This window comes from Labeo rohita, chromosome 4 (genome assembly GCF_022985175.1).
Source record: "Labeo rohita strain BAU-BD-2019 chromosome 4, IGBB_LRoh.1.0, whole genome shotgun sequence".
NCBI classification, from domain to species: Eukaryota; Metazoa; Chordata; class Actinopteri; order Cypriniformes; family Cyprinidae; genus Labeo; species Labeo rohita.
The window spans coordinates 20,541,493-20,562,182 of NC_066872.1; the positions used below are offsets into that span (position 1 = coordinate 20,541,493).

At 36.0% G+C, this 20,690-nt stretch overlaps 5 protein-coding genes across 11 annotated transcripts in view; 1 reads left to right on the plus strand and 4 right to left on the minus strand.

Moving 5' to 3' along the window:
* Positions 1-9,038, minus strand: part of LOC127164226 (gastrula zinc finger protein XlCGF8.2DB-like) — a 30,740-nt gene extending 21,702 nt beyond the window's left edge. Inside the window, exons 1-3 of one of the 2 annotated variants that reach the window (XM_051108032.1) lie at positions 6,349-8,994; positions 5,428-5,754; positions 1,450-2,498 (exon numbers count right to left, since the gene is read on the minus strand). In XM_051108032.1, coding sequence (XP_050963989.1) covers positions 1,762-2,498; positions 5,428-5,686 — 996 coding nt within the window. In that variant the 5' untranslated portion in view covers positions 5,687-5,754; positions 6,349-8,994 and the 3' untranslated portion in view covers positions 1,450-1,761. Of the gene's footprint in view, positions 1-1,449; positions 2,499-5,427; positions 5,755-6,348 lie in introns of those variants that run through there. The other variant, XM_051108033.1, reaches the window with a different exon arrangement.
* LOC127164203 (gastrula zinc finger protein XlCGF7.1) overlaps positions 1-20,690 on the plus strand; it is a 240,762-nt gene that overhangs the window by 188,614 nt on the left and 31,458 nt on the right. The window lies entirely within an intron of this gene.
* The window catches only part of LOC127164192 (gastrula zinc finger protein XlCGF8.2DB), a 103,765-nt gene that overhangs the window by 75,519 nt on the left and 7,556 nt on the right, over positions 1-20,690 (minus strand). The window lies entirely within an intron of this gene.
* LOC127164190 (gastrula zinc finger protein XlCGF57.1-like) overlaps positions 1-20,690 on the minus strand; it is a 93,598-nt gene that overhangs the window by 31,550 nt on the left and 41,358 nt on the right. The gene's annotated exons all lie outside the window — the stretch shown is intronic.
* The window catches only part of LOC127164253 (gastrula zinc finger protein XlCGF49.1-like), a 30,531-nt gene continuing 18,914 nt past the window's right edge, over positions 9,074-20,690 (minus strand). The window contains exons 1-3 of one of the 4 annotated variants that reach the window (XM_051108097.1): positions 17,471-17,603; positions 13,913-14,510; positions 9,074-9,678 (exon numbers count right to left, since the gene is read on the minus strand). In XM_051108097.1, coding sequence (XP_050964054.1) covers positions 13,948-14,510; positions 17,471-17,555 — 648 coding nt within the window. In that variant the 5' untranslated portion in view covers positions 17,556-17,603 and the 3' untranslated portion in view covers positions 9,074-9,678; positions 13,913-13,947. Of the gene's footprint in view, positions 9,679-13,181; positions 14,511-17,470; positions 17,604-18,633; positions 18,758-20,690 lie in introns of those variants that run through there. The other 3 variants (XM_051108093.1, XM_051108094.1, XM_051108095.1) reach the window with 3 other exon arrangements.

The following is a 20,690-nucleotide window of genomic DNA, read 5'->3' on the forward strand; positions in this document are numbered from 1 at the left end:
TCGTCAGGCTGAAAATCTTTGGCTGTTGGCCCTGAGGAAGCACAGATGAGGCACAATCAAGCCCTGCAAGTGACAGTGGAAACGCAGAAGTTGGAGGTCTACTAATTGTCACTCCTATAATATACTCAAATTTGGGTTTTAGTCACATGGTCAAGAAAGGGATAAAAGTAGATTGTAACAATTGCTCTGTCTGCTTTTCTTGGCTGGCGATCTTTTTTCACTGGGGCTCTCTTTCTTGGGGCTAGATAATCTTAAAGGAGAAGTTCACTTCCAGAACAAAAAAATACAGATAATTTACTCACGCACTTGTCATCCAAGATGTTTGTGTCTTTCTGTCTTCAGTCGTAAAGAAATTATGGTTTTTGAGGAAAACATTTCAGGATTTTTCTCCATATAGTGGACTTCTAAGGTGTCTGCAAGTTTGAATTCCAAAATGCAGTTTAAATGCAGCTTCAAAGGGCTCTAAACAATCCCAGCCGAGGAAAAAGGGTCTTATCTAATGAAATATACTTTTATACTTTTTAACCTTAAATGCTCGTCTTGTGTAGCTCTGCAATGCGCATGCAAACTCTGTGTAGTCCGGGTCAGTACAGTTAGGGTATGTCGAAAAACTCCCATCTCATTTTCTCCTCCAACTTCAGAATCATCCTACATTGCTGTTTTACTTTTTTTTTATGTAAAGGGTGTTTGAGGTTGTGCTGGTACTTCTGCAGTGATTTAGGACAATTTTGAAGTTGGAGGAGAAAATGAGATGGGAGTTTTTCGACATACCCTAACTGTATTGACCCGGATTACACAGTTTTCGCATGTGCATCACAGAGCTAGACAAGATTATCATTTGAGGTTACAAAGTATATAAATTCTATTTTTTATTTTTATTTAGAAAATAACTGATTGCTTCACTAGATAAGACCCTTCTTTTTTGGCTGGGATCGTTTGAAGCCATTTGAAGCTGCATTTAAACTGCATTTTGGAAGTTCAAACTCGTGGGCACCATGGAAGTCCACTATATGGAGAAAAATCCTGAAATGTTTTCCTGAAAAAAAAAAAAAAAAAAAAAAAAAACAATTTCTTTACGACTGAAGAAAGAAAGACACAATATCTTGGATGACAAGGGTGTGAATAAATTATCTGTCAATTTTTGTTCTGGAAGTTAACTTTACCTTTAAGAACATCTAAGTGAACAAAAATGTGCTTTTATCATACAACCCCTGTATTAAAAAATGATTTTTGATTTTTGAGAGTGTGCAGACTTTTTCAGTATTTTACTTTTTTGGGAAACTTTTTTGTTCTACGCACCTCAATTGGATTGTTTTGAAGGTGCTGCTTTTCTGTTACCACTTGTAGTACACTTGAACCCATCTTTTGTACACTAGTGAGTTCAAGTGTACTACAAGTGGTAACTAATTACATCTTGAGAGTTGGCAAAATAATTCTCTCCAGTGTGAATTCATGTCAAGTCACCTTTATTCTATAGAACTTTATACAATATGGATTGCATCGAAGCAGCTTCACAGAGATCAATAATGGAAACTCTATAGAGACAATTCAGATTCTGTTGTAAAGTCAGTTCAGGTCAACAACATTGATCAATTTAAAACAAGGTCAGTTCAGATAAAAAAAAGTTGCATGCTGCAGCTTTGAATGTAGAAGTGCCTGTGCATACAGCCCACTTCAAATATTGCTTGAAACATTTCTACACTGTAGGCAGGTAACTGAGCTCTCTCCAGTGTAGAGTCCCATTTGCCTGCTAAGGATGTATTACACACTGTAAGGCTTTTCTCCAGTGTGGATTCTCATGTGGAGTTTAAGGTTTCCAAACTGTCCAAAACTGTCTCCACACTGAGAGCACGTGTAAGGCTTCTCTCCAGTGTGAGTTCTCATGTGCCCGGTAAGACTTCCTATATGAGTGAAACACTTTCCACACTGTTGGCAGGTGAAGGAACTCTTTCTAGTGTGTATTCTAATGTGGGTTTTAAGGTTTCCTCGTTGATTGAAACGTTTTCCACACTGAGGGCATGCGAAACGCTTTTCTCCAATGTGAATTCTTGTGTGACTGTCAAGACTTGCTTTACAAATGAAACTTTTTCCACACTGCTGACAAACAAAAGGGCTCTCCCCTTTATGAAGTCTCATGTGGATTTCAAGGTGTCCATGTTCAGCAAAACACACTCCACACTGTTGGCATCTGTGTGGCTTGTTTTCAGTGTGAGTTCTCGCGTGCCTCTTTAAGTTTTGTTTTCTAGAGAAACTTTTTCCACACTGATTGCATTTGGAAGACTTTTGGTCAGTGTGAATTTTTACATGCATCTCCAGATCTACTTCATGAGAGAAACTCTTTCCACACTCTTGGCAGGTAAAAGGGCTCTCCCCAGTGTGCACTTTAGGGTTTTCCTGTTCAGCAACGCTTCTAGTTCCTGTCTTTTGAAGATTCTCATATTGATCTTTCTCTTTGGTTTCATTGAGTACTTCTTTCTCCTCTTTCAGTGCCACTGGGTCTAAGGTGAAAAAACAAACAAATAAAAGTTAACCTCAGTTTAATGGCACAAGACAAGACAGTGCAAACAACTTTACTGATTTTAATAAAACTTTCTGCAAACTGAAATGAGTGACAGCTGTTTAGCGATTGTAAAATGAGTGGTTTATAGCTATGTAGCTATAATGTTTTACGTTTTTTTAAATATGTTTTTTTGTTGTTGTTTTTCATGCCGTTAAGAGGACCAGCAGCCAGCTACAGGGTGACAATTTTGGAAGTGGATAGGGCTGGGTATCGAAAAACGTCTTTTGTTTTAGGAACCAACCTTTGATACCTAAGGGGTTAAAGGAGAAGACCACTTCCAGAACAACAATTTACAAATAATTTATTCACCCCCTTGTCATTTAAGATGTTCATGTCTTTCCTTCTTCAGTCGTAAAGAAATTATGTTTTTTGAGAAAAGCATTTCAGGATTTTTCTGCATATAATTGACTTGATTGGTGCCTTGAAATTGAACTTCCAAAATGTAGTTTAAATGCGGCTTCAAAGGGCTATAATGATCCCAGCCAAGGAAGAAGGGTCTTATCTAGCGAAATGATCAGTCATTGTTTTCGAAAAATTAAAATTTGTATACTTTCTAAGCACAAAAGCTTATGTAGCACAGGCTTTGGGATGCATGTTCACAGGTCATTCTTGAACGATTTGTTTCTTTTGAACGAATCTTTAATGTCACTCGGGAAGAATGAGTCGTCTTGGGGAATGATTCGTTCAGTCGCGCATGCGCAACATCCTATTAGGTTCTGTATTGGAATTAGTTCACCTGTTTGGAGTCTTAGGGTTTTCTGAGTTGTTCGTTCATCTTATGGGGCTGTCATGTGATGCTGACTTTGGTAAAATGAACGAAATGACTCAAAAAAAGATGTGTTCATTTTGCTGAACGAGACTCAAAGGTCCGAGTCTGTAAAATGATCCAGATTTTCCATCACTACTACAAATCATGTCTTCGAATCACCACAAGTTCATCGTCTGTGTACTCCGGCTCAAAAAGGTAGAGTATGTCAAAAAACTCCATCTTATTTTCTCCTACATCTTATTTTCTCCTACAACTTCAGAATCGTCCGACATCATTGTACCTTTTTGTTTGTAAACAGAGTTTGACTTACTTGCACTTCCATAGTCTTTGTGCGTTCGCTTTGTAAACAATTCTGTGGTTCTGCCTATATTCCGCATGACCTTTCGACGTGATTCCATAGTACGTGAAAGTGCATTCTAGAGCCTGTGCTACACAAGCTTTTGTACTTACAAAGTATACAAATGTTTATTTATAAAAAAAAAAAAAAAAAAGACAGATCGTTTTGCTAGATAAGACTTTTCCTTGGCTGGGATAGTTTCGAGCTCTTTGAAGCTGCATTTAAACTACATTTTGGAAGTTCAAAATCGGGGCACCAATGAAGTCTATTATATGGAGAAAAATGCTGAAATGCTTTCCTCAAAAAACATAATTTCTTCATGACTGAAGACAGAAAGACATGAACATCTTGGATGACAAGGGGGTAAGTACATTATTTGTAAACTGTTGCTCTGGAAGTGGACTTCTCCTTTAACGATACATGATGTGAAGTCCCAATCTGAAACAAATGATTTGAGATATCCCATTGGAGCACTTCAAACGCTTTGCGATCCAATGGTTTAACTGATTCAGAGTTTCGAAAAGCTCTATTTTACTCATCACTTCATGCTTTTTAAAATCATTACAAGCGATGTGGAAATTAAAGAAATGAATGACTCTTTTAATTTGATCTGGTTTTTGCTAGTGAATTGCTTAAAATGAACAATCAAAGTCACAGGTTTGAATCATTAGGAGCGTTTCCGGCGTAAATGATCTTCCGCCATGTTTACACGACACTGTCGGTACTACTACTGGATTAGCTTGCTAGTTTTCTGACATTAACTGAAATAGCAAAAAAGGTTTTTTTTTTTTTTTTGAAAAGATATGCACTTATTGAAAAAGAAAATTAACTCTTATTTATACATTGTCTTTTAAATAATTCAAGTAGTGTGTGATCTTTTCAGGTTGAAGACAGTAGGTGTGTTCGACTTAATGCAGCGCTGCGCAGCTCGATCAAATTCTGACTTGAAGCAGTGCATGCTGGTTAGAAATTTTGTCCGACTTGAGGTGGCACCGACACCTCGTGACTGTCACGTGTGGCATCAAAGTACTGCCATAGCGATTCGAGAGCAGCCGACTGACTCAGCCGGCGCAGTTTCTTCAGAGCGGCTGCAGGAGCTCTGATGACCTCATGGCTGTTTCACGATTGGCCAGATTCACCGCATGACAACAATCACGTGTGTTTCGGGTTCATTCCAACATCCTCAAGTCCGATAATGCTGACAAATCTGTATTTTTAGAACAATAAAAGTGTTTTTACTGTAGTCGCAATGTTATATTGAATCAGATCTATCATAAAACACTGATAAAAGCATAAATAACCCCACTTTATTAGTATTTAAACAGTATATATTTATGTTTATCATTATTCTTGTTCAGATGGTGCTGTATTAAGCAGTATATGAAACGTGTTTCTGTTGCTCATGAAAACGCTTTTGAAAAGTCGGTGTATTTGATAAATATTGCATTTAATTCACTTCATCTGTGAAAGAGCATGCAAACACCACGAGAGCTTCACTGACGAGAGTAAAAAGTGTCCGACTTGACGCCTCGGCTACTCTCGTTGATCGCCGTCTGTAGCCATAGATGAAGTCGAACACACCTATTGTTAGCATTAGTCTGGTCATGTGACCTCAACATGTCTGTCCACATGAGGCGACACGCTCCATGTCAAATAAAATCACTTAAATTAAGACACCTGTGACATTCCTCAGATATATCACTGCTGGACATTTTAATAAGGATGTAATGAGTAAGTTCAGCTTTGAGAAAGAAAACCAACCTGTTTGTTCCTCAGTATCTTCATGTTTTACCATGAATGTTTCTTCAATCTCCATGTCTTCACTCTCTACTTTAATAACCGCCACCACTGTTTGTTTCTCAGTATCTTCATGTTTCATGCTGAATACTTTTTTAATCTTCATCTCTTCACTTTCCTCTTTAATAAACACCACCGCAGTTTGTTCCTCAGTATCTTCTTGTTTCATGCTGAATACTTTTTTAATCTTCATCTCTTCACTTTCCTCTTTAATAAACGCCATCTTTATAATAGTGTCATGTAGATCTCAGTTGCTTCAACAGGAGGTTTTTGCTGTTTGAACACTTTCACCTGTTTAAAATGAGAATAATTTACAGAAAGAGAAATAAATACGAATTTCAACATTTGCCTCTCAGTCAGCTTCCTAGTTCAGTGCTCTGCTAAATCAGTCGGAGTGAGAAAAAACAGCAACACTTAAAACTAGCACCAAATAACACAAATTATATTGAAAGTTCATAATTAGGTATTTGATGTATAGATCACATTTATTCGATTAGACAATCATGAAAACGTCAGTGTTGTAATTCATTTTCTGTGTGTCCTCTTGGCATTCACACTGTTTTGATCAGCATGTGACGTCAGCGTGCCGTGATTCGAATCAATGAATCATTTTGCGAAGCAGTTCATCTCATCACTACTCACTAGAGACCGAACTGTTTATGATAAACTGATTCACGATATGGGAAGCGAATTGAGACGCAACATTTCCGTTAATCATGCGTGCATGTGCTTTACTGACAAATCTATAATATCCATCAACGTGATAAAGCATTACAACATTATATGCAATAATTTTTGATTCATTTTACATCGCTTGTAAGACAAAACAAAAACAAAAACAGACTGAATGCTCTGTATCGATTTAAACACTATAAAAACACACACCTTTCTCCAGCCGAATCACCGACACTGGAACGCGGTGCAGCCTTATGACGTCACATCGTCAGCCCAAAATAAAAGTCCGGTATGGTGCGCAGAAATTTACATACAGAAAACTAAGATTAAAAATAGTAATATGTTAACTTTTGTCCAAAGGCAAAACAGTCATATCTGAACGCAGAAACATTTCCTTTTATTCCAAGGTTTGGAAACAGTTTTTCAATAACAATCTAATTAAAACTTAATATAGATATTTTTTTCAATAGAACCATAGCACAAAAAATAAATAAATCTAATACTAATACTAATATCATCTAATGATAATAAAAATTATTATATCAAATAACACACTCCAATACACCCAACTCCCTACCAGGCTACAAAACAGCAGAGAAAAACAGGATACAGCAAAAATGACACCTACCTCCATACACCTCCATCACAGAAAGAAATAAAACAACAGGTAAGTCAACAACAAAACAAAGAAACAAAAAATGTACATGGGTCATTCCTGTTATGCAGTGACTTTTCTGTCTCTATGATTTACCTTCTCATATTTCTCTAAAATGAGACACATATTTATAAGAAATGGCTTAAATTATATATGTAAGTCTTCTTTATCACTTAAACAGAGATAATAGACGTTAAAAATACTATAGTGTTTTACACACCTATTTATTGATATATGCATTCAGTTTTATCATGTCCTCACTGCAAATTAATCAACTTCCACAAAAAATATAAACCATGAAATGATAAAAACTTCAAAATATGTTTAAATTATGTTATGAACTAGGCTAAACTGCATCTAATCGTACATATTAATCACGTGGAACTATAGTTATTGCTTTTACAATTTTCTTAATTTACTGTCTCCCTATAGTCATCTTCCACCCTGTTAGTATGCACTTTCTCGCCTTACAAAATAGACTGCAATTCCACTGAGACCATTTTATGGAAGTGATATTATTTTTTTTCCCTTTGGAATTCATCTGTCAACTCTCACTCCCACCTTCTTTTTTTTTTTTTAGTTTTTTAAATGTTATCCCGCATGTCACACCCTTAGTTTCACACTGTTAGGCTATGTTATGAAGAATGTTTATCAGATAAAAAAAAAAAAAACACATAAATAAATAAATAAATAAAATCAGACATAATTATGTCTGAGAGTTAAATGTTAGAGAGTTAAATGTTAATCACTCAAAGAGCTACAGCTAATGTACAGCTAAAACTTAACAGGGTGGAATGTGAAACTAACAGGGTGGAAATTCTAATAAAATAAATATTATTTATTGTATATACAGTCATGTGAAAAAGTTAGGACATCCTATTGAATTCCATGGTTTTCTGTATCAGGACATCACTTAAAAAAAAAAAAAAACTGGTCCTTGGCTGGTCTTGAAATTTAGAAAATAAAACCACATGACAAATTGCACCGTGTCATTATTTACTGAACAAAAATAAAGCCAAAATGGAAAAGCCATGTGTGTCAAAGTTAGGACACCCTTACTGTTAACATTGGAATTAAGAGGGTAAATACCAGTCAAGCACTGCTAATCAAATACCTTTGATCAACTGATCATCAGCAAGTCTGAGTGCCTCTATAAAAGCCTAAGCGTCGGCAGTTTGCTGGTCTGGAGCCTTCAGGTGTGTGTTCAGGTAAGACATCAGCAATCATCTTAGAGAAGCAATTATTGCTGCCATCAATCTGAGAAGAGTAATACGGTCATTTCCAAACAATTTGAAGTTTATTCACAAGTGAAAGAGAGTGGACGTCCCAGAAAATTCACCCCAAGATCAGACCGTGTAAAGCTCAGAGAAATGGCAGACAACCCAAGAACTACACCTCAGACTCTACAGGCCTCAGTTAACATGTTAAATTATAAAGTTTATGACAATACCATTAGAAAAATACGGGACAAAAATGGCATGTTTGGAAGGCTTGGCAGAAGAAGAAAACATTGCAGCACAGTCTGCAGCACACATCTAAACAAAACACAAGTCTTCTAGAATAATGTCCTTTGAACAGACAAGACCGAAGTGGAGATGTGTGGCCATAATGCACAGCGCCAAGTTTGGCGAAAACCTAAAGAGCACATCAGCAAAAACACCTCATACCAAAAGACAAGCATGCTGGAGGAGGAAGTCTGATAATTTTGGACTTGTTTTGCAGCCACAGGACCTGGGCACCTCACAGTCACTGAGTTGGCCATGAACTGCTCTGTATATTAACGTATTCTAGAGTCAAATGCGAGGACATCTGTCCAACATCTAAAGTCGGGCCAAATTTGGGTGATGCAACAGGACAATGATCCCAAACACACCAGCAAATCTACAACAGAATGGCTGAAAAGGAAAGAATCAAGGTGTTGCAATAGCCCAGTCAAAGTCCAGAGCTCATCCTGACTCATATGCTGTGGTGAGAGCTGTGCATAAGCAAATGCCCACAAACCTCAATAAACTGGAGCAACATTGAAATGAAGAGTGGTCCAAATTCCTCCAGAACCATGTGAGAGACTGATAAAGTCACATAGAAAATGAATGCTTCAAGTTATTGCTGCTAAAAGTGGATCTACAGGTAATTGACTCATAGGGTGTCCTAACTTTGTCACACATGGCCTTTCCCTCTTGGCTGTATTTTCCTTAAATAAATAATGGCACTGTGATGTGTCGTGATTGTGTTTATCTGAGGATTTGTTTTCCAAATTTTAAGACCTGCCAAGGACCAGATTTTTTTTTTTTATTACGTCCTGATACAGAAAACCATGAAATTCAATGCAGAGTTATGCAAGTCATATCAAAGAGACCCATCTCATTAAACTAGGGTGATCATATGTCCCCTTTTTCCCAGGCATGTCCTGGCTGGGATTTCTAAATTGCCTAAATATGGGTAAGGGTGGGGTACACAGAAGGACAGTAAATGCCAGGGGGGGCATGCAACTGTAAAAGGTTTGAGAAACACCGATATGGTCTAATGATAATAACTACAGAAATGGATGGGAGAAAAATACAATTTGTCAGGGTAGTAGCGCATTATGCAAAGTAAATGCATAATTCAATAGTAAAACAATAAAATTGCAGCTTGCGCTTATTTGTAAAAGTAATTCTCTTACTGTACATTGCTATTCTTGTTGTGTGTAATAACTAAAAGTTATTAGTTTTTACAAATAATACCTAAGTGTTACATCTTTAAAACACTTAGTACTAATGAAAGTGCACTCTTTTTAAACATTTTCGCTTGTTGTCACTGACCTCTCCAACGCGTTTGAGGATTCCTCCTTGTAGGGCCTTAAGGAGGGATTGATAGACTTTACATGTTGATTCCAGCCTCTTCAGCTTGTCCCGAAATGGAAAAAGGTTGGCAGCAGAAAACCAGATTCCACCAGCCAAAAAAAAAGCAGAAAACTCAATCACCTCACATGTGAACACTGGGAAGGATTTAAGGATAAAGGCCAGGTTGGGCCTGAGAAAAACTTTATCTTTACTGATAGAGAATTGGTGCTTTCAGCACCATGGAGAGCTCCCACTCAGAAACTGCTGTTCTAGTGACTGGAAGAGAATGGAAAATGCCTTTCATAAATATATGAAAAAGGGAGGGTTGCCACACCATAGCACTGTGAACATGACATGCAGCAATTGCCATTAAATTGGCCTTAAAGGAGAGGTCCACTTCCAAAACAAAGATTCACATATAATGTACTCACCCCCTTGTCATCCAAGATGTTCATTGTTCATGTTCAATTATGTTTTTTGAGGAAAACATTTCTGTATTTTTCTCAATGTAATAGGCTGATATGGTGCCCCGATTTTGAACTTCCAAAATGCAGTTTAAATGCACTTCAGACGATCTCAAATGCGGTTGTAAATGATCCCAGCTGAGGAAGAAGGGTCTTACCTAGCGAATCGATCGGTTATTTTCATTTAAAAAAATACAATTTAAATACTTTTTCATCTCAAATGCTTGTCTTGCCTTTCTCTCCCTCAACTCTGTGTATTCATATTTTCTCCCTCAACTTCAAAAAGCATTTCAAAATCATCCTACATCACTGCAGAAGTACTGACCAAGTCTTTGCAGAGTGAACATGCAAAGAAGATCAAACATCCTTAACAAAAAAGGTAAAACAGCGATATAGGGCGATTTCAAAGTTGAGGGAGAACATGAACATGAGGAGTTTTTCGACATACCCTAACTGTCATGACCCGGAACAAAAACAGTCCAGGTAGAGTGACAAGATGAGTGTTTGGCATTAAAAAGTATATAAATTGTATAATTTTTATTAAAATAACCAATCATTACGCTGGATAAGATCTTTCTTTCTTAACTGGGATCGTTTACAACCACATTTGGGATCGTTTGAAGCCATATTCAAACAGCCTTTTGGAAGTTCAAAATCGGGGCACCATATTAGTCCATTATATGGAGAAAAATCCTGAAATGTTTTCCTCAAAAAACATAATTTCTTTATGACTGAAGGAAGACATGAACATCTTGGATGATAAGGGGGTGAGTACATTATATGCAAATCTTTGTTTTGGAAGTGGACTTCTTTAATAGTACAAAAAGATTTTCCCCAATGTGTTTAAGTTTGGCCTCTCATGGCTCTCAAGTGTGGTAAATTTCCCTATTCACTCAGGACAAGATGTCTGTTCATAATGAGAGGGGCCATGGCTGGGCATACAGCCGAGGAATAATCTCTTCAAGCCATGGACGCTGATTTGTGTTTCTGCCGGTGGGTGCTCAACCCCCAACCCCTCTAAATACACATTTACGATAAGCACTTATTAGTTCGTACACAGAACAAAGTTTGAGGGCACACGTAATATCTGAGGGAGCACAAAGCCATGATCTGTATATGGGAGAGCAAGCCCACAGCAAGCCAAGAGATTCGTGCTGGCACTCTCGTATTACAATAATACACTCGTTGACATTTTCCATAAAAATAACAATAAAAATGGCCTCAAATGAACTATGAAAATGAGAGTAAAGTTGTACAAGCTGCAAACTCTTACCTGGCATTGGGCTTGCACTCCTGTCTGTCATGCCAGACTTGGTGCAATTAGATTATTCTGCAGATGATCATGTACAGATGATTTATTTTATTCTTCTGTAATTGTTCTTAAAATGTCAAGAGAGTTTTTTGCTATTGCAGAAGATAGAGATTTTATCCATGCTGGATATACGTGTAATAACGATTGGCGAAAGATTCATGCATTTAAGGGTTAAGCTGAGCAGCCAGAGAGATCTACACACTTACTACTGTATGTGAGCCTCCATTACATCAAGCATGCAGTTCAACAAGTACCATGACCTGGAAAATGTCCTATTGAATGACTTTCCATTGTCCTTGGTTGGACAATTTTTATATCTGACTTATCGGGCCAAGTTGTTAGCTAATCATTTTCTCGCTAACTTGCAATCTCTCAAACAAGTTCTTTTAGATTCAAATACACTTTGCTGACAGATTGATATAACATTTCCCAGAACTATATTCAGTGTACAAACAAGTGGGACCGTCTCATATCTGCCAATATGGCTCTCAATTAGAGCATACTGCATTTTCTGTTTTTCACCAATCTAGGTGGCAGGGGCACCTACAAAAGATATTTTTTACTTAATATGAGTAATAGTGCCAAATTCTGCTGACACTGTGATACTGAAGGACAAGTAGCTGTATTACAGGTTAATACCCACTGATTTACTCAGAGAGGAGCTCATCTTTGTTGGGCTCAAACCAAAATCAACCCCTGGTTATACAAACCATAAACAATGAAAACTCCAATTGTGTATATTAGTCTCATAATTGGTAAACTTTACAACTAACACCATCTGATTTAATAGTAATGACACAATTACATCTAAAATAGAAGTTCACTTCCAGAACAAATATGTACAGATAATGTAGTCACCCCCTTGTCATCAAAGATGTTCATGTGTTTCTTTCTTTAGTCATAAAGAAATTGTTTTTTGAGGAAAACATTTCAGCATTTTTCTCCATATAATGGACGTCTATGGTGCCCCAAGTTTGAACTTCCAAAATGCAGTTTAAATGCGGCTTCAAACGATCCTAAATGTGGTTGTAAACAATCCCAGTTGAGAAAGAAGGGGGTTATCTAGCGAAACAATCACTTATTTTCATTAAAAAAAAAAAAAAAATACAGTTTATATACATTTTAATGTCAAACGCTCGTCGTCTTGCTCTGCCTGAACACCTACAACAACTACACCTACAATTTTTTTTTCAGGTTCAGGTAAGGGCATGTCGAAAAATGTTCTCCCTCAACTTCAAAATCATCCTATATCACTGTTTTACCTTTTTTGTTAAGGTATTTCTGCAGTGATGGAGGATGATTTTGAAATGGTTTTTGAAGTTGAGGGAGAAAATACGATTGGAGTTTTTCGACATACCCTAACTGTCATGAACCGGAAAATAAACAGAGTTCAGGCAGAGTAAGACTAAGACTAGCGTTTGACATTAAAATGTATATAAATTTTATTATTTTTATGAAAATAACTGATTGTTTTGCTAGATTAGACCCTTCTTCCTCGGCTGGGATCGTTTACAATTGCATTTGGGATTGTTTGAAGCAGCATTTATACTGCATTTTGGCAGTTCAAACTCGGGGCACCATAGACATCCACTATATGGAGAAAAATCCTGAAATGTTTTCCTCAAAAAACACAATTTCCTTACGACTGAGGAAAGAAAGACATGAACATCTTGGATGACAAAGGGGTGAGTACATTATATGTACATTTTTGTTCTGAAAGTGGACTTCTCCTTTAATGACCTTTAATTCAATGTGTGCATTCACTAAAGATTAATCAAATACTTCAATTCAACATTTATTATTTGAATGTCCTTTTATTTATATAATTTCTTTTACATTACGGCATTTGTCTATGACAGAAAGAAGTATAATAAGTTTAATTAATTACTTTTTTTGGGATATTAGATTTTAGGGTTTGAGAATGTAAAAATCTGCAAAGTTTCAAAGTAACAAAGGTGTGTCTTTGAGAAAAAAACAATGTTTGAGAACAACTGAATTATAGCAAAGCAGATCATCAGGTTTCTTTCAGTACCATCAGGTCTAAAGTGAAAAAAGAACGAAAACAAGATTAAAGCAATGTAAAATTCAATGCAACAGACATCAAAAAACAAGATATGAGAATTAAAACATCAAACCCAATATTATGCAACAAAACAGTATTATAAACCAGTCCTGAATCTGCCATTCCTGTCTAAAATATTAGAGTCCTCTTTACTATGTAATGGTACTTGTGAACAGTTGCAGTTGGGATTTAAGCAAATCATTTATTGAAGTGATGCATGACCTTCTTTTGGCATCCAATCATGAGTACATCTTTCTTCTAACACTATTAGCGTTTTGACAACATAGATCACCACATTGTTTTGGTTAGCTTAAGAAATTGGGACATGATGAAGCAACACAACTGTCCAAGTTAGTACAGAGTTTTACTGACGTTGCAGCTACATCAACCGTTAATATCAACATCCCCAGTGATGTCACTTGACAGTAATGAATACCATTTCTGTGGAAGGACTCTCACCTGTTTGACTTCTCATATGTGAAACATGGGTTGTTTTATTTCTGAAACTCTTTGAAAGTTTTCTCTGCAGTGTGAATGTTCTGAAGATTTCCTGCTTGTAAGAAGGCATCTTCACACGCTTTCTCTTTAGTGTGAAGTCTAATATGACTGTAGAGTTTTACTTTAGAACTGAAACGCTCTCCACACGGACGACATTCAAAACAGTCTTTTCCTGAATGTTTACTCCTAATGTGGTTATTAAGGCCTTCTTCAAATTTGAAACCACGTCCACACAGATCACACGTGAATGGCTTCTCTTCAACATGAACGTACATGTGTTCTTTAAGGTTTCCTTTTTTAACAAACCTCTTTCCACAGTGTTGACAGATGAAAGGCTTCTCTCCAGTGTGAATTTTCATGTGTTCATTAAGGTTTCCTCTTTGTGAGAAATGCTTTCCACATTGATGGCAAGGGAGGTTTTGGTTAGGTCTAATCCTCCGAACTGAATTTCTTTCAGTCCGTTTGGATTTTCCTACAGCCATGAAATCATGTCGCTCATATCGATTTTTCTCTTCAACTTCTTTCAGTTCTTCATTCTCCTCTTTCAGTGCCATCTGGTCTAAAGTGGAAAAGACAAATTAACAAGTTAATGGAAGTTTAATTGCAACAGACATCAAAATTTAGAAAGAAATGATCAAAACACATCAAAACTAGCATTATGCAACAAAACTGGGTAATTATAGACCTGTCCTCTTCACTACGCTTTGGTACTTGTGAACAATTTCTGTCAGAATTTAAGCATCTTAAGAAATTTGTTTTAAAGCATTTTAAAGATTAATTTTAAAGTGTCATGAAACCCCGTTTCAGCACTGGTCGTTCACAACTCATAAGACAAAGACTCAAGAAATGGCGTGTAAAGCTGTGGAAAAGTAGGAGTGAATAGGAGAGAAAACAACCAATAAAACAGACCTACAACTCACTCAATATAAAGACAAATTAATATATGAAAATATGAGCAGAGAAAGAAACAAAAATAAACAACAGAGATAGGGCCTCCTTGATATATTTTAAAAATATAATAATAATAATGAACTCTCAAGAAATCTTTTAATTAGAGACCAACAACTATCATAAACAGATCCAATATGCTTTGACAAATTATTAATTGAAATATACCACGATATTGGTCAATATGAAAAATAAAAAAGAACATTTAAAGTTCTCAGTCTCAGAACAAAATGACACATCAGCTTAAAACAGAAAAATTAAACAATTTAGTCTTCTTAGAATTTTCAGTCTATATCATCATTTGCTGTGCATCATCGCGTTCATGATCAGACATGCAGCTGTATCAGCGCCCTTATTTACACATATTTGACGTAAATGTGTACTCTTCAGCCACAGCCGCCAATCTCCAACAAAAATGTACAGATAATTTACTCACCCCCTTGTCATCCAAGATTTTCATGTCTTTCTTTTTTCAGTCGATAAAAAATGTTTCTTGAGGAAAAAGTTTCTGGAATTATCTCCATATAGTGGACTTCAATGGTGCCCCCAAGTTTGAACTTCCAAAATTCAGTTTAAATGCAGCCTCTAAACAATCCCAGCGAGGAAGAAGGGTCTTATCTAGCAAAACGATCAGTTATTTTTGAAACAAATTGACAGTTTATATACTTTTTAACCTCAAACGCTTGTCTTGTCTAGGTCAGCGTGGACTCTTGTTTTTTTTTTCTTTTTCTTCTCGGGTCAATACAGCTAGGGTATGTTGAAAACCTCCCATCTCGTTTTCTTCCCCAACTTCACAATTATCCTACATCACTGCAGAAAAACCAGCCCAGTGTTTACAAAGTGAACATGCAAAGAAGATCAAACAATTTCAAAACGAGACGGGAGCATTGACCCGGATTACACAGACTACACATGCGTTTTGCAGAGACAAGCATTTGAGGTTAAAAATAGTATAAATTGTCAATTAGTTTCAAAAATGACTGATTGCTTCACTAGATAAGAGCGTTCTTCCTCGGCTGGGATCATTTAGAGCTATTTGAAGTTGCATTTAAACTGCATTTTGGAAGTTCAAACTTGGGGGCACCATTGAAGTCCACTATATGGAGATTATTCGTGAAATGTTTTCCTCAAGAAACATAATTTCTTTACGACTGAAGAAAGACACAAACATATTGAATGACAAGGGGGTGAGTAAATTATGTGTAAATTTTTGATCTGGAAGTGAACTTCTCCTTTAACGCATATACATCACTTTTCGTGACGTTGGCTTAACTTTGCTTTTTGAAATGAAAGAATGAAATTGCTCCAAAAAATGAAAAAAATAACCACTTTTCCCTTAACAATAAACATAACTTATTGTTATTATTGTTTTTAACAATGTGCAACCTTTACATATATGTTAACATTTTAAAAAAATGTGATTTAGGGTTTTATTACACTTTAATGATACGTTTTAAAATAGACTGCAGTAGCTTACATTTTGGCAAAACTTCTAGTGATTTGCATATTATTTCGTTTAGTTGTCTATTTAGAATCATGGCTGAATTGGGATCTCAGTTTTAAACACAACAAATTGCAAATCTCAATTTCCTGAATCATGTAGCCCACTAAAGATCATTAAAGACTGAAAAAAAAAATCTGAAAAATTACTTCAGAGAAGTCTTCTATTAGAGCAGAACTGCATGTTTAGTTAGACTTCAGTGTCTATCTATTGTAACATCCTCAAAACAAGTATATAAAATCATAAACATAACATTTTAACCTTTTAACCAGTGTTTAAGAAAAGGGATGTGTCAAAATTACATATTCTAATCCTAATTATTTAGATTTTTAGAATGCCAATTCTAAATGTTCTTTTACATGTTTTCCAATGTAAAAACTGTACAAACCAGATGGTTAAATGTGGTTTTACATTATTCTTTATGGTCCGAATATGACAAACACTTCACATTTTTGGATACTTTACTTTTTCCAGTCATTTTTTCTTAAGAAGTTTGAGGGGTCTTCTAAAGTAGCATACATTTAGATCCTGATAATCTGAGTTAAAACCGCAAGTATAGCACCTCAATATCATGGTAAACATGTAATATGGTTTCTATGTAATTATGTGAAAGCAGTAGTATTCAGTATAAATCCATAAAAGCTATAGCCTAATCACAAAAATACTGTAATTACACTCAATTACTTCTCCTTTAATACACTTAATACACATCTACATTAATAATAATACAATGCGACACTAATACCTACATTTCTCACATGATACCATGGTGCAGAAGTACTACTACAGTAAATCTATGGTATAGTTCCACACACTGTCTCTACTGTTTGTCAACGCTGTATCATATGGCTATAAACCAGTGTTACTTGTGTTCTTTGCTGAATTTAAGCGCTTCACACTGGATCTCACAACACTGTTTAGTGGTCGTATGACCGAAACTCATCAGTGAGTGAACGCATCTGCTCTAGTAAAGTCTTTGAGCCAAGTGGATAAACGGTCCGAATGGTGCGCTTCAAATGACTAGCACTCTTTCGTTCCTCATAAACACTGTATCGAATATTAAAACCAACCTGTTTGTTCCTTAGTGTATTCTTGGTTCATGCTGAAAACTTCTACAATCTTTATGTCTTCACTCTCCTGTATAATCAACGCCATCTTTATAACAGTGTCACGTGGATCTCAGTCGCTTCACCAAGAATTTTTCTGTAGTTGGGAAACAAAACAAAACAAAAATCAATAAATGCAAAGTAAATCTCTCCAGTCATTCAAAGTGACAGTTAATAGCCTTTAAAAATAAACAAAAGAACACAAACTATACAAACACTATACAATATAATTGTGCCATTTTACTGAATGCAGGAATCATTTACCCTGGTGAAAAAAACAGCATATGCTGGTAGATATGCTGGTAGCTATGTTTTGATGCTGGTTAGGTATATTTTGGTGCTGGTTTAAGCTGGTCCTTTGCTGGTCTATGCTGGTCCTTTGCTGGTTTATGCTGGTCCTTGACCAGCAACATAACCAGCATAAACCGGCAAAGGACCAGCTTAAACCAGCATCAAAACATACCTACCAGCATATGCTGTTTTTTTCACCAGGGAAATAAATGTAAAAAATGAACTTCACATTGTCCTGCTATGAACAATCAAGTCAGTAACTATTCAGATATCACAAGTACAGCATAACACACGATCAGTCCTTCATTCATGAAGTCCCATTAAGTTAATTAGATTAATCATCAAATTAACTGAAAAACAGCTCCAACTGATTCATACGTGTTTGTGATTCACTAAAAAGAACCGACTCTTAAGAGTATTTTGCTCAGGAATCCGACTTAATTCGTCGCGCTGTTTTTGAATCATTAAAAAGGCTCAATACTTATTACACGCGTGTGTGTCACTGTTGTATTTACACTGTTGTGACATTCGATCGGTTCAGTTGTATGGGATTTGCCAGTGACTTAATTCTTGTTCATGATAAACTGATTCACGATAATAATAAGCGAAATGAGACGCATTTTTCTGTTACTCACTTGTTGATATACTATACTTACTAAAATAGCATAACTTAATGTTAGATAACGTATTATCATGTCCATAATATATTAATTCCGTTTATAATTCTTGTAAAAATTATACGAGCATCTAAACAGTTCGCATCGATTTTAACGATTCAAATAACATAAGAGTATAAAATAATAATAAAATAAGAGTAAAAACATAAAACACAAAACCTTTCTTCAGCCAAAAAACAACAGATACAGGAACACGGCGCCGCCTTATGAGGTCACATCGCAAAACAGACATAAAAGTCCTCTTATTCTTCTTGCAGGTTTCCGGCAGTGTAGACGCTACTAGCCATATCACTGCCCTCCACAGATCAAAGTTTGAACATAATTCTTATATACAGTCCTGTGTTATGCAAAAACTGAAGAACTAACTCAGAAATCAGTTTATGCTTGTCATCCAGAAGGTCATGTGTCTAAAGAATTTATATACATCTGAATGTATCAAACGTATTATTATTATTTGGTCACCCAGTTACTTCAAGCCTCATGTTTTTATTTATTTTTTATAAACAGCTACATTAACCGGTCTTTTCCTTCACAATTTACAATTTTATTGTTCAGACTACCCTAAGAACTCCTCCCCCAAAAAACACATATTAACAAATGTACATATTTTTTCGTCAGCTTTTAGCAACTTTTGCATTAAACAATACAAAAGGCATGCATTATTCCCTCTAAAACATGAACGGGATATCATTGAACGGTTAGCCAGCCAAACAGCAGCATAGGTGGAGAGAGCAGCAGTACACACACATGAATTAAATTATTAATTGTAATTGTTCAATAATTATTTTTCATGTAAAATGTGCTTTGTTATTATGGAACCTAAAAATAATGTGCAGAAAATCAGAAAAGGTACTGGTATATTTCTTCCAGGATATTTTCTGTGTATAAGTTTCAATAACTACAAGTAATGAATTACTTAAAATACAGGTAAAATGAAAGTGAAAAATTTACGTACAATTTAACATACTGTTGAACATTTTTTTAATTATACACTATAAGGCTGTTATTGCGCAAATAAAATCAGTATCAAGAAAGTCTATTTACACTTATATTTCATTTCATAAATAATGTTTCTGATCAATGTTTTAAATATAACACTGAAATGAAACTTACGTAGTGTAGTATGGAACACCGTAAAGACTAATATTGATGATAGGCCTTGATGATATAGTGGTAGAGGGTGTGTATACATATGTACGAGAGGATTCTTTTATATTCTTTTAAATTAATACAATAGTACCAGTTTTTATATTATTCGTCGATTAGCCAAAGTTAAACCTTTCTTAAGCAGGAAAAGTTTTGAAACCGTCATCCACGCTTTTATTTCTACACGACTCGACTATTGTAATTCTTTGTATGCTGGGTTACTGCTCTTCCATTTCTTGGCTTCAAATGGTCCAAAATGCAGCTGCCCGTCTACTCACAGGTAGCCGCAAATGAGACCATATCACACCAGTTTTACACTCCCTGTACTGCCTGCCAGTCCGACGTAGAATTGATTACAAATTTCTGTTATATGTCTACAAAGCTCTTAACAACTTAGCTCCAAAATATCTCTCCAATTTGCTCACCATTTACAATCCGACTAGGTCGGAAGTTATGCATGTCATTTTTATCAGCAAAAGTAGATGAAGCATCATCTAAAGTTGCCTGGCGTGCTTTGCACATATCTTTAAGCAAGTTGTGAATGGTGTCTGAGTTACATCAAACCTGTCTGGATGTTTCCGGCTCTTATAGCCGATGGATTGGTCTGCTACATCAAAGAGCACAGAGCTTATATAGGTCCACTGTTGTTCCATCGTGTTTTCTGAGCTCAGATGAGGTTCCAACTCCCTGAGTTTCTCATCTAGAAGACGTCAAAACTAATTTCTTGCTTCTATATTTCCCAAGTTGTTACAATCTGCACCCTGGCATGAATGATGAGAAAATCCTTGATGTCACTACATCTCACAATGATAAAATCGATCATGTGCCAATGTTTAGAGCATGGATGCATCCATGAGATTTTATACTTTGACTTCTGCTCGAAGACGGTATTGGTTATGGTAAAGTTATGCTCAGAGCAAAGAGTCAATAGTCTCATCCCATTTGCATTTGCCATGCCAATGCCATGCCTACCTAGTACTCCACTCCATATCATGTTATTTTATCCCACTCTAGCATTGAAATGAATCTTATCATTCTTAGGGATCTGGCAATAAGCTTCATCCAGTTTC